This window comes from Thermobia domestica, chromosome 7, assembly GCF_964235325.1.
Source record: "Thermobia domestica chromosome 7, izTheDome1.hap1.1, whole genome shotgun sequence".
Taxonomy (NCBI): domain Eukaryota; kingdom Metazoa; phylum Arthropoda; class Insecta; order Zygentoma; family Lepismatidae; genus Thermobia; species Thermobia domestica.
This window is the reverse complement of record NC_137460.1, coordinates 135,334,970-135,348,408: the sequence shown is the minus strand read 5'-3', so window position 1 is coordinate 135,348,408 and position 13,439 is coordinate 135,334,970. Positions and strand designations below refer to the sequence as shown.

The window sequence follows — 13,439 nt, the reverse complement described above, 5'->3', positions numbered from 1 at the left end:
TATTATTTGAACGAAGTCATTGAGCTGTATCGAATGTTCGAAGCTGCACATTAAAAGCATTATATTGCTTTATAGTTGTAAAGTAACAATTAACCACAAATATACTTACTATTAACATATGTGGTGACTTCACAATATTTTACAAACGCAAGCAAACGAGCAGAAACGTTAAGAACACAATGAAGCCCTCTTTATTACTTGCCTGTCCCAATACTTTCTTCTACTAGAAACAAATGTCAAACGTAACACACGCTATCTCGTAAACGAAGAGCGGTCGGTCAAAAATTGGTTCAGATTATCGTTTGTAGAAAGATTCTAGCCTAAATTTATGTGACACAAATACCTCTTTCTATTTAAAAATATTGTATGATGTACAATATGCGGAATTCAAGTTGGCTGCCATGATGTACGTACATGCAATCATTTAACGGAGTTTTAACACTGATACCAACCTGTAACATTTACTTTTCCTTTGTGTACGCGTCTCTTTATTACTATCCTGTCATGATATTTTTTTCTATTAGATGCATATGTCAGACTCCCAGTCTCATAAAATGAGTTCACATTCTCATTTGTGGGAATATTCATGCCTAAATTGAAGTGTAAAATCATAGTCTTTTCCGTTTTTTTAAAAAAAAAAAATACGATCTGCAATATAACGGAATTCAAGATGGCTTCCACGGTGATCACACTCCAAATCAATGCAGTTTTCGCAATAATACTAATTGCAACATTTGATTTTCCTCCGTCCACGCGTGTCGTTATTATTGTTCTGTCCCAGTACTTTCGACCAACCCTGTATAGAGATCCACAGGTATGTTCTTACAGCAAAATTAAATGTTTTCTAAAGTATATTTTTCATATAATATGTGTTTTTATACTTCGATCCAGGGGCAGAATTGGAATTTTAGAACTAAGGAAACAGTCATTAATAGATAACGTCTAATTGGGCTATTTCTCGAGAATACAAGTTCAGAGAGACGCGGGTGAAAGCAAACTTTGATGGAGAACCCACTTAAGCGATACGATTGTTGCAGAACAAACAGCAACCAAACAAAATTAAGATCACCATTCAATTTCCTTTTCTTACCACTAACCACTGATATTCTTCCTTCTGTTGGACACATACTTCAACTTACTAAGGGGACACTATCCCCTCGTGCATCTCTGATTTTCACTCCTGCTTTGATTTCAGGCTTTCTGGCCATGGGACCATTTCTACCCAGGCCCTTTTGACTCGGGCCCTTTTGTCGCGGGGCCCTTTTGACTCGGGCTCTTTTGTCGCGGAACCCTTTTGACTCGGGCCCTTTGAACTGGGCCCTTTTGACCTGGGGCCGTTTTGACTTGGGCCTTTCTGTCCTCGCCCTTTTGTCCGGGACCTTCTGACATGGAATTGCTGTGATCGACCGTAAGTACAAATTGAAACTGACCTAAAAGTTAGTATGTAAACGGATTGTTTAACACAGAGACCGCTAATCCATCAGTATATTCAGTCACTTTTCAGTGGCAGTGTTGATGAGTGCTCAACAATGTCTGGCACGTGAACTGTTATTATGTCTGTTCGAATTCTGGCATAACGCTGCGACAGCAACATAAAACAGTTGTCATGCGAAAGAAATAGATGCAGCTAATCACAGCATAGATTCTTTGGTTTCAAAATTTCGCGCAAGTTGTATAAATGTCAAAGATCAGCCAAGATCCGGTCGCCTCAGTGAAACTGATTCTGAGATCGTGGGACACGCCATTAAGGAAAATCCATCCACCAACACACGACGGTTATCAAACCAAATCGATATGTACCAGTCCATTGTAATGCGTCACTTCACGAGATCCGGCAATTCTTCAGGAGCTGCCACATGAGTTGACCGCAGCTCAGGCCCAGAGGAGAATGTATGTGTGTCAACAACTGCTGCAAATCCACGTCATGTGCGTTTCCTGAAAAGAAGTGTCACACGCGACCAAACTTTTTTTCCCTAATTCAGAACGTACAAAAACAGTGATTAAACCAGGGTCAACTTCCAGAACTGACCGTCAAACAGAGCCATTCGAGTATCAAGTCATGATTTGTGTATGGGGACTACGAGCGGGTGATTCATTTCGAGTTCATTCCTAACTATCCTACCAACAATGGCGACCTTTATCCCAAACAATTGGAGCCGATGTATACTGCATTGATGAATCGAAAACGCGCCCTGCTGTAACAAGATAAGCAGCTATTTCCGTGTGAACCACTTCCTTTATGTGAACTGATTAATACGTTAATTTGGACTGGACGTTAAGCCTACTTCTGCAATATCGCGTCAATTTGTTCATTTGACACATTTTCTCTCCATATTCAAATTAAACGAAATTATACTTTATACGACTGTACTTTATTTCCTTGACTTGTAAAACCACAATTGCTCAAAGGTTTGCAATAAATAAGTTTATATTGCCAATGTTTACTCATATTTTCACCAACGTTGTTACCAAAGAAAGCTTTGGTCGTAAAGACACAGATATATCATCATATATATATAGCGTCACTTGAGACATACAACACAGATTTACCGTAAAGTCGGCAGTGTTACACACAGTTAATTCAAATATAGGTAATTAAAATATCGTGCTTAATTATTTTTATGCGCAATTAAAAGTTAAGGATTAAATTTTTTTGTTTCTTTGCTTGCGAAATCCAAACACTATTAAACAATAAGTCGCACTCGCGCACACAAACAAACTGTAAAATAATTTGTCGCAGTTTTTATCGAGCAAGCCACCTGTTGATAAAAATGTAAATTGAATTCTAACGCAGGAAAATAAAATATACGTGGTTGTAGGTCATGGTTATTTGACCTTGAATAATAACGACGACGAAACTCAAGAGCAGAAAAATAGCATTTGTTGTTGTAGTACGTGCTATGACTGGAGAATAAACTTTATATATATATATATATATATATATATATATATATATATATATATATATATACACTTCTCTTTCTTCATATTTTCCTTATAAAGAGAGCCAATCGTACATGATTTCAAAGTGGAATATTCCTAGTTTACAATTTTCTCCCGAGATGGTCTGATTACTAAATGAAAAAAAAAATGGACTTAAATCTTTCAGTTTAACGTCCCACGATTATCCCCTTGAGGCTAACGGAAATGATGATTAAAGCAAATGAAGGGTGATGGATGAATTGGTGGAATGTGAAAGTAGGAGGAAACGGAAGTACTCCGAGAAAACCCACGGACAAACTTACTTGACCGGCAATCGAACCAGGAGCCCCACACATCATAGATAAGCGCACTACCACTGAGCAACCGTACCACCCCATTAATGAATGAGAGGCTTGACTAATCCCCAGTGGTCGAATTAGAGATAAGTTCCGGAAGACAATAAAAAGGATCACATACACTTGAAGTTAAAAATTTTGTCCGATAGATGTTCAATGCTGGAGGACGTTTGCTACTATCTACCGACGAGTTGTGTAACTTTTACTACCTTTGGAGAACCAGTTGAAAATACTTCAAGAGCATTGCCAAAACTTATTTTTTTTTTTTCTCTTATTACCTTCTACAGGCTATATACCAATTGATCTGTGTACTTATTAAACAATTCTTGTAATATTTCTATCCATTTATAATTTCCTTGAATATTAAATTTTTTCCATATGTTTTGATGAAGAGTTCTATTGAAACTTCTACAATACGTTGTTTTACGAAGATACAGGGGCGGATCCAGGGGGGCGATCGGGGTATGGAATTCGTAATGGAATTAAGTCTCAAGAATGACTTTTCAGTATCGAACTAGATATTTTAGACTCACTCTTCGAATATACAACCAATTTACAAAATGTACACACGATTTAATCTTTTGTTATCTGAGTATTGTTAACGAAGTTAAATTGAATTCATCAAATTACTCACCATGAAATGTTCCCTTTCAATTTTTTCTCCGATATTTCGAATGGGACACTTCGGCATTCATTCTCAGAGTGGCTTAAGTCTGTTCCCACAATCAGGTTATCCAGGTTTTCGAATTTTTTCTCTTTTTCCAAACTAAGAATATTTCACTAAAAATTCAATTTTCTTTTAAAAAAAAAGTATCTAAAAACGGCTCCAAAAATCTTGTTTATGTTTCATAAATCAACATTTCATTCACAACCGTATGCGTGGTTATATATATATAAAGAATAATTACTGAAGAAATAGTTTACCGTTGGAGGTGAGTTCTTTTCGGAGAATTCAGGCGATCTTGTTCATATTTTGTATATAAATAATTTATTAACAATCCTATATCAGATAATTTCTCCTGAAAGAAGTTCAGAAGAGCTAGTTACTTTTCAGGGTATTTTATCCCATTTTCGGAAGATTTATTTTTTCAGAAATGACAGGTGTTTTTTTGTTCATATTTCATACATAAACCGTTCAGTAATAACAAAAAAAATAAATTTTAGCAATAACTTCTATGTAATTGTTCTAAACAATTTAAAGAACGTAATTACAGTATTTAGTATTTTAAAAGAAATTATATTTCATTAAAATCCTATTCATTATACTATAATTTACATTTTTATTCTAGTTTTGGAGCTAACGCAGCCAGAATGTCAAGAAAACATAGAAGTAATGGCTGCTGCTACACGCAATGGAAAACGTTGTCGAAGGTTAAATTCCACTGGAGATGTGGAGCTGGAAGATTCGCAAGAACCAGGTATAAATACAGTAAAAATTATTATTACAATTTTTCTGTTTTCTTCATGTCTTTAACTTTCAATTTTTGTATGCTTATTTCTAACTTCTCTTGTTCTTTGTCTCAATATATTTTTTCAGTCATTTTCGAATTTCCTCTTTTCTTCTTTCTCATTTATGTCACCTTATATTTCTATTCGTTTATGTCACCTTATATTTCTATTCATTTATGTCACTCTATTATTATATTTCTATTCGTTCATGTCACCTTATATTTCTATTCATTTATGTCACTCTATTATTATATTTTTATTCGTTCGTGTCGCCTTATATTTCTATTCATTTATGTCACTCTATTATTATATTTCTATTCGTTTTACTTAAGCAATTACATTCACATTCTTCCTTCTTATTTATTTTATTCTTGTGTATAACCAGTGGTGCTATTCAGCCAGTTCACACCAGTTCGGTAGAAAACCGGCTATTAAAATATTTCCAGTTCGCAGAACTGTTTGTTATACCCAAGCATAACAGTAAATTTTACCCAGTTATATCCAGAAACATTAAATTTTAGTTTATTCTTAGAAATTTCTTTAACTACAGGATTAAACATATGACCTCTCAAAACAATGTAAAAACGTTTATTTTTTTCTTTTTATCTGAAATGCTAGATACCAAGAATGAAAACTGGGATCACATGAGTATAGTGGTGAGTGTTATTCACATTTGATACACATACTTACCATTATCAACAATTGTTGATTCATTGCTGAATTAAGATCTTTCCAACACTTGTTGACAACAATCTATCTTAAATAAGCCGTTTTCAAGATATTCACAGTGATAAGGGTGGTGTATAGATCTCTACTTGTCACTTGTGGTATCCAGTAAAAATAAATGCTTTTGTCTACCGTGTATGATTTTTCTCCTAAGAGAGTTATATCTATCATCTCTCTCTCACACACACATACTTCTTAAAAAATTAGAATAACACCACTGTGTATAACTAGTTGAAAGACATTTTCGTCGAAATACAAGTAGCATTACCTTGTTATCCAATCGGGATTTTATTATTAAAGCTAATGTTTTGTTACCTTATGTGTGTATTTTATTTTCTTCTTATCGCATTGATTACCACCTGTATGCTGGAATCTTCACCCATATGAAAATAAAATTTTGACTCCTAACAATTCAATTTTTCTTCTAAGATTTCAATTTAACCAATGTTGCTTTCGTTTGCAACCAATTTCTATAAAATGATAACGTTTCTGCATGGATATTACGCACTGTTATATAAAGTATATAATAATGCCTCGCTTTAAACTGGTTTTATCGTAATAACCTGACAGTCGTCTCTAGCAAGTGCAGATTATTGGAAGAATTTTGTCTTCTCCAAAGAACTTCCTGACCATTTGAAAAGAGCCTAGAGTTTCTGATTTTTGCATATTTGTTAAAAGATGTTTTACGTTTATGTGTTCTAATTGTGTCACCGTATCTTTATTCAGACAATAGCTGTAGCTGAAATAATGATTTTTCTTACGGTAACTTTCTACCATTTCCATATCTTCCAGGTTTCGTCTGTCAGACGCTCGCTTATTTTTGTGCTAAATGTTCTGAGTCAGTGACACTGCTCAGTGTTGCCAATCATACTGATATTTCAATATATCTCCTGAATTTTCAACTTGTCTACTGATCTACGGATGGATTTAGAAACAATAGTATACTAATATTTGCACTAATAGCCGTAGAAGATTAGCTTTTGACTGCAAAAGTGATATTTGTTAAATCATGGTCTTCTTTATTTGGCATCCATTTTTACTACTCTTCCTATCTTTTACTTTCTATATTTTTCCAACCTTCTTGACTTCATTTCTGTCTATTTTCCAATCATTCCATTGTTAACATTAGTGAAATCTGTGTCAGTTGTACTTGCTTTGGTTTTACAAAATTTTCAGCTTACAGAAGTATTTTTCATATAATGGGTGTCCCAAAATTCATACAAGAAGTAATTTTGATAGAAAACACAGGTTTATAATTAATTTTTTTTCTTTATTAATTCATAAAGTATACAGTATAAGGGTTATATATGGAATAGCATATCGTGTAAATGGCCTCCACGGCTTTGCTGACACATATGGACTCTTTTGTTGAAATTTTCCATGACCGTTTAGCCTCAGAATTACCTCATTCAAGGCATAGGTGGTCGTGGGCTTGTTGGCATAAGCCTTAGAATTTAAAAAAATGTCTAACGGCATTAAATCGCCGTTCCTTCATTATTTTTGAAGTATTGCTCAACAATGAAAACGCATTGTTCATTCATGTAGTGATCCATTTTTAATAACCATAAACTATCAGCTATTACGGTGTATTTTTTTTCTCTTTCCTTGGCAACACCTTGCAGAAAATGTGGAGCAAAATTACAATCTTGCGTGAATTTTGGGACACCCTTTATATTATTACCGCATTAATCTGGAGATCAATTTAAAGAAATGGCCTACTGGTTTTGTTGGACTTACCTTAGTTGCATGTTCTCTGTTCTCTTCATCGAATTACACTTACTTCTTTATCTTTGTGCTTTTAATATTATTTACCGTTTTCTTCCTGTTGTCGTCTTCTATTCTGTAAGTTTTTTTTCTTATATTGCTCATAAGGTGTAACCTAAATGCACAACACAATGAATAGTAAATAAGTTAATATGTATTATCTAGTAATAACCTAATTTTAATAGTCTGGAAACTTAATTCAAGATGATTCTGGTATTCAAAATACTGGTTAATATCTTCACGTAACATTCTCTATAAATCAAAAATAATTTTTACAAGAATATGAATTGAAGACTTACCTTAGAACGTTTTGACACCACAATTCGATAAATTAGTTATAAACTTCTAAAATATTCCATTAGCAATTTCATTTAAAATTATTACTTCTGTTAAGGCCTTGGAAAGTAAGTATTCATGGAAACATATTTAAAAATAAACAATGCAACAAATGGTTAATTGTTTATTAGGGTATATGAGTAAATTATCATATTTTTGTAACATAAATAAGGAAATTAGACATTGTTTAGGACAAATTTCTATATATAAAAAAATGAAGTTAAGATAAAGAAGTGGCTTATGGATGTGGGCACGTTAAAAAGGTATACATTTTGTTTTTGGTATAATTTATTTTAAGTTTCTGAAAAGGATTCCATTATCTTGTTTTTCAGGACCTGATGGTAAACAAATGGAGAAACGAACATCAACACTAGACAAAGATCTTGGATACCACTTTGACTATCCCAACAGCACGTTAACTCAATTCTGTATTCTCTTCCGAAGAATGATGATACAGAATTTTAGAAACTTGGTAAGTATATAAAATAAATAGTCAGTAGCTAGTGGCGGAGCTACTGCAAGCATTGAGAAGGAAGCTAGGTGATAACAAAATATTTATCTGGTGTGTAAAAAAATAAATAACTTAATTGTAGAAGTGGTCATCAGTTCCATTCCCATTAACCCAGTAATGCCCAGAATTCCCCACTGGTATTTTGAAAAGTTGTTTTCGCCTATTTGGTCCCAATAGTACTCTAAAATAGATATTAGAATATTTTTGAAAAATATTTTTTCTTGTTTTTTTAGCCCGGCAACTTAAGTTGCTAACAGGCACATACATATTGAAAAAAGGGAACATTTTGAAAAGTTACAATTTTGAGGCAGAAAATGCACTACTAAAATCAAATTAATCCTTCCTTTACAGATCTTCAACCCTTCCTTCTGGAGTCTTTCAAATCAATCCAGTTGAGTCTTTCTCTTCAAAACACATTGCACCCAAAAAACAGTTGTAACCTCGCGTCAATATATCACACATAGGCGTCTCTGGCGGGGAGAGGGACGAGGGGGTCGCGTCTCCCCCAATATATTGAAGTACACAATATTCAATATTTCATTCTAATTTAATTTATTTAGTAACGACAGAATAACAAATAAATAAATAAGTAAATAAATAATAATATTTATTTGAAATATATTATTCAGGCTGTGGAACGATTATAGAAATATCAGAATTCTTGATATACCTTATGGGATTCGTGAAGGTAAGCAGAAAGGTAAAAAAATGGAATCGAAGATAATAAATAGGTTGGGCTAGGTAGCACCATTTTAATAACTTTCTTCGATGTTCCCCCCAAATTTTACATGCCAGAGACACCAGTGATATCACACAAAGAAAATGCAACAATGCTATGACGAAACAGCCTCCAAAGTTACTTCACGGTCAAAACCAGCAATATCAATCCATGAATTTCTGCACTATGACCAAAAATTGCTGTGGCAACTTAAGTTGCCAAGGGGACGCAATGGGTTAGCTAAAATAAAGAAAATAAATTTCAGAAATCAAATAATAATATTAATATTTATCTCCGTAATTTTCTAGCATGTAGTAAACTAATCAAAAATATCTTTAAAATATACTCATTTTTCCATAGTTTCAACATTTGAGCTTATGATGTCATATATTTATGAAACCGTTATGGTGTCATAATTTCTTTGACAATGACAAATATATCAACAACACAAACCATTTTAATAAGTACTATTGTCTGAGTACTAAATATGTATAAAATTTATATAAAAACATTTAGTATTATTTAAAATATGTAATAATAATACATATAAACAATAACAATAAATGTAACATTTTCCATTCGAAAAAATCACAACAATACAATAACATATCAAACATTATGTACATAACTTAAAATTAAATCTAAGCTAGTACAATCAGTGGTCTCTTTCTTCTGGAGGTAGGTATAATAATTATTTAAAATATTTAGAAAATTAAAAAATATTAAAGAGGGATTGGTATTTACCCTAGAGTTGACTGTTATAATCAAAAAATTGAACACAATTGAAATTTATGATTTTACAATTAAATTAAATTATTTGTTTTAATTTAACGTCCTACGATTATACCCTTTAGGCTAAAGAATATTAATGTTCAATGAGAGGGAACGATTATGATATAATTGGTGAAATGATAATGCGGGAGAAGACGAAAGAACCCTGAAAAAAGCACGGACACAATATTGACCATCTCAAACTCACTTGTCTTAGGATCGAACCAAAGATCTCTCGTAGCAAAGGAGACCACTCAATCAATGAGACAGTGTACTCTCAGGTTTCAGCAAGTGTAATGACAGTCAACAACTGTAAGAGATAAAGATAATTAATTGTAACGAAATTTATCAAAAAAAATCTGAAAATGATTTTTTTAGTTTAACGCTCCACTTTTATGCTTTTTACATTAAAGGAGATGGATCATTAATGAAAGCGAATTATTGTGAAATGTTTTTTGCTCTCTTGTGGAATCGAACCTGGGACTACGCGCATCAAAGGCACACTTGCTAGCCATTAGACTATCATGAGGGTGGGCTACCGAAAATTCCGAAATGTGACCACAATTTAGATGATATTTCTTTTATATTGGTTTGTATTTGCATCCTTTGTCGAGAGTGAAGCTACATGGAACGAGAGCATCAGTTTAAAGTACTATTTGAACTACTATAGTGCGTTCAATGCTTTTCTACAGGGAATAGAACCTGGGATCTCATACAATAAAGGTATGCGAGCTACTAATTAGAACGATAAGAGCATTTTTGTCTGTTAGATTATATAGATGATATATTAATGTGAATTTCATTACTGCCGCTTTTCTCCTTTTGTTTCAGATTGAAAATCAGCGTGAAATCTACCATTTTGCTACAAGATACTAATAATAAAATATTTGTTTTATATATGTATAAGATCTCAAAGGCTTTTTCCTTTCTCTTTATTTTTAATTTTTTAGATACAATATATTTGACTGAGCAATTTCAAAGAAAATCCATATGTATATTTCTAAACCTTTACGGTACTCTTACGCGGATGAAACAAAATGAGATGTGAAAAGGCTTAACAACTTATAAACAAATATAAAATCATGTTTGCAATTATTAATACAATCATGCAATCATGCAATTACAATTTACCAAAGTAACATTTAAATTACCAATATGAAATTCTTAAACTATGCAAATTTATAAAATTAAAAACACTAACGAAGTTAGGCTATTTCTCTATTATATCTTGAATGTGAAAAAATCACAGGAAACGATGTAAAATTTTAAAATGTAGAAATTATTTCTTTGTTGTGAAGAGAACTTTTGATATAATATGGAGTGTATATGAAGCACAGAAAATTATGTTATAGTACTTACACATATTGAGATTAGTAGAAGTTTCCCGTAGATGGCTTTTAGGTACAAGAATAACGTAGAATTTTCAGCGAATATACGAATTTATATGTAAGTGTTACAATATTAACATTGGATTTTATACAACCATAAGATTATATATTATCACCTTAATATAGAGTTCTTGATAGAGTTCAATCGTTCTTTGTAATGTACATTCACAATACTGCATACACTCATAATAACATCTATCTTAACGTTAACAGACAGCAATTAATTATTATTTATCAGGAAATTAGAGAGACTTTTTTTAAGTGTAGCCAATTTCTGAACGTCCTTCAACGAATTAGATTATTGGGTTAATGCATATTAACTTATAGGGTCTTCAGGTTGGCTCTTTCGGGCCGACTGCTTCCTTGGAACCGTGAGTATAGCAATCCATTTTTAAAGGTTTTTTTTTTTTTTTTTTTTTTTTGAAAGTTACTAACATGGAAACGTCTGTGCCCCACCCAACCGCTTTTTCCAGGAAAATGCAAAACACACATTCCCTTATTTTACGTCTACAATATCTGTGCAGCATTTTATTCACTTTGGTCCACTTCTTCTTGCCTTTCTGGCGTCAACTTTCAAAATTTTAGGTGGGTGCTTTTGCCCCCTAAAACCGTTTTTCCGCAGAAAATAAAAAGCAGGTATTTGTGTGTAGTATCTACCTGCCAAATTTTATCAAAAGGATGTTACGTGTAAGACAATGTGCGTGGAGGTATCTTACTAGGGTGAAGGAATTTCCGCATTATACTTGTAAGTGAAGATTGGAAATATGAAAGAATTTGATATTTTACTCCTTAGAATTCATCTAAGATGAGCTAAGATTATTGGTTATACCTAGAACTGCATCTGGTTTGTTGTTTGCATGACCAACAAATTACTAATAATTGCTTTCATCTGTTCATATTCAATTACCATTTATTGTGCATAACATTAGTAAGAATGAAACTTAGATCTACAAACGCAGTATTTATCATCAGTTGTGAAAATTATTACTTATTTGTTGCTATACACAATATGAATATATAATCTTTCCATATATAAGCAGAAATTAGGAGAATTAATTACAGTACTTCCCCTCCTCCACACTCTAGTCTGGATCGCCAGGATTCACGTCTCTGGTCACAGCTCATACATTTAGTGCATGAGGTTTCGAGTTGGAAGAGCATCGAATGAGTTACTGTGGTTAAGGTTCCATTTTAAACTCTTGGTTTCGTTTTATGCTGGCAAGGAGTGTAAATATAATATCAGTGTTAATGCACTTATACGATATACTGATTCATTTTGTCTGGGGTTTCTGATCTTATCTACAGGGTGGGCCAAATGTAGCTGTACAGTCCCGTACTGACCTGCTCACTGTATTTCATATCATTTCTTATATTTATCAAACAGGTAGACCTAGCTTCTTCTTTACGTGTTCTTAATGTCTTTTTACTTATACATTAAGTCTTGAACAGTCGAAACAAATAAACCAATAAGCTAGAATGTTATACTTGATCTATGCAGGGATGTATACCTACTTTTGGGCCACCCTGTATGATAGAAATAAAATGTAATTTAAGATAAAAATAATTTCTCTTGATTAACTACGCTACTGCGAATACATTTTAAAAGAAGTCTGACAGGCTAGAACAGAATTCTAAACCATTCCTCACTATCAGTAAATTGAGCCGAGATGTTGATGCTAGGCTCGATTATAGCCTAGAATAAATGTTAATGACAATTAGAAATAAAAATAACAATTTTAGAAAACTGACACTACTCATTTAATGTTTGGTTATGTGGTTATGTAAAGATGTTTGCTAAAATCTATCTATCTATCTATATCTATCTATCTATCTATCTATCTATCTATCTATCTATCTATATATATATATATATATATATATATATATATATATATATATATATATATAAAATGAAAGTGACTATGTTTGTGATCTCATACTTCTTGAACCAACCGACCGATCTCAATCAAATTTGCCACATAAATTAGGTTCAGGCTGGGATGGTTTCATCATTTCACTTTGACAGTGCAACTTAGGAGACGGGTAGGGAGAGATATATAAAAATAAATAAAAACGAAAGTGAATATATTTGTGACTTAATAACTCTTGGACCACACGACCCATCTTGATCAAATATTCAACATACCTGTAGATGAAGTTCGGGCCTGGGATGTTTTTTTTTTTATCTTTTCACTTTGACGGTGCATCTTATGAAAGAGGAAGGGGGAAATATTTTAAAATGATCGAAAATGATCAATATTGGTGTCGAATCCATAATTTTCGGGGTCGTTGAGATAAACAGTGACATTTCCGATGCCATTTAAATCCAAATTGAGCCCTTCAATTCTAAAATGACACTTATTCTCCCAGTGCGAAGAACGAGTGTTATGATAGTTAACAGATATATTGGTTCTATAATTCCCTTAATTCGGTCGGGTTCATTTATAGAAATGTAAAAATTATTTTTTTCAAATGTTCATTGTAGTTAAAGTGTAGTT

At 32.8% G+C, this 13,439-nt stretch overlaps 1 protein-coding gene across 1 annotated transcript in view; it reads left to right on the top strand.

Annotated features, from left to right (window-relative positions):
- LOC145690409 (ATP-binding cassette subfamily G member 4-like) overlaps nucleotides 1-13,439 on the top strand; it is a 265,830-nt gene that overhangs the window by 227,846 nt on the left and 24,545 nt on the right. The window contains exons 6-7 of the mRNA XM_081765254.1: nucleotides 4,568-4,696; nucleotides 7,886-8,025. Coding sequence (XP_081621380.1) covers nucleotides 4,568-4,696; nucleotides 7,886-8,025 — 269 coding nt within the window. The remainder of the gene's footprint in view (nucleotides 1-4,567; nucleotides 4,697-7,885; nucleotides 8,026-13,439) is intronic.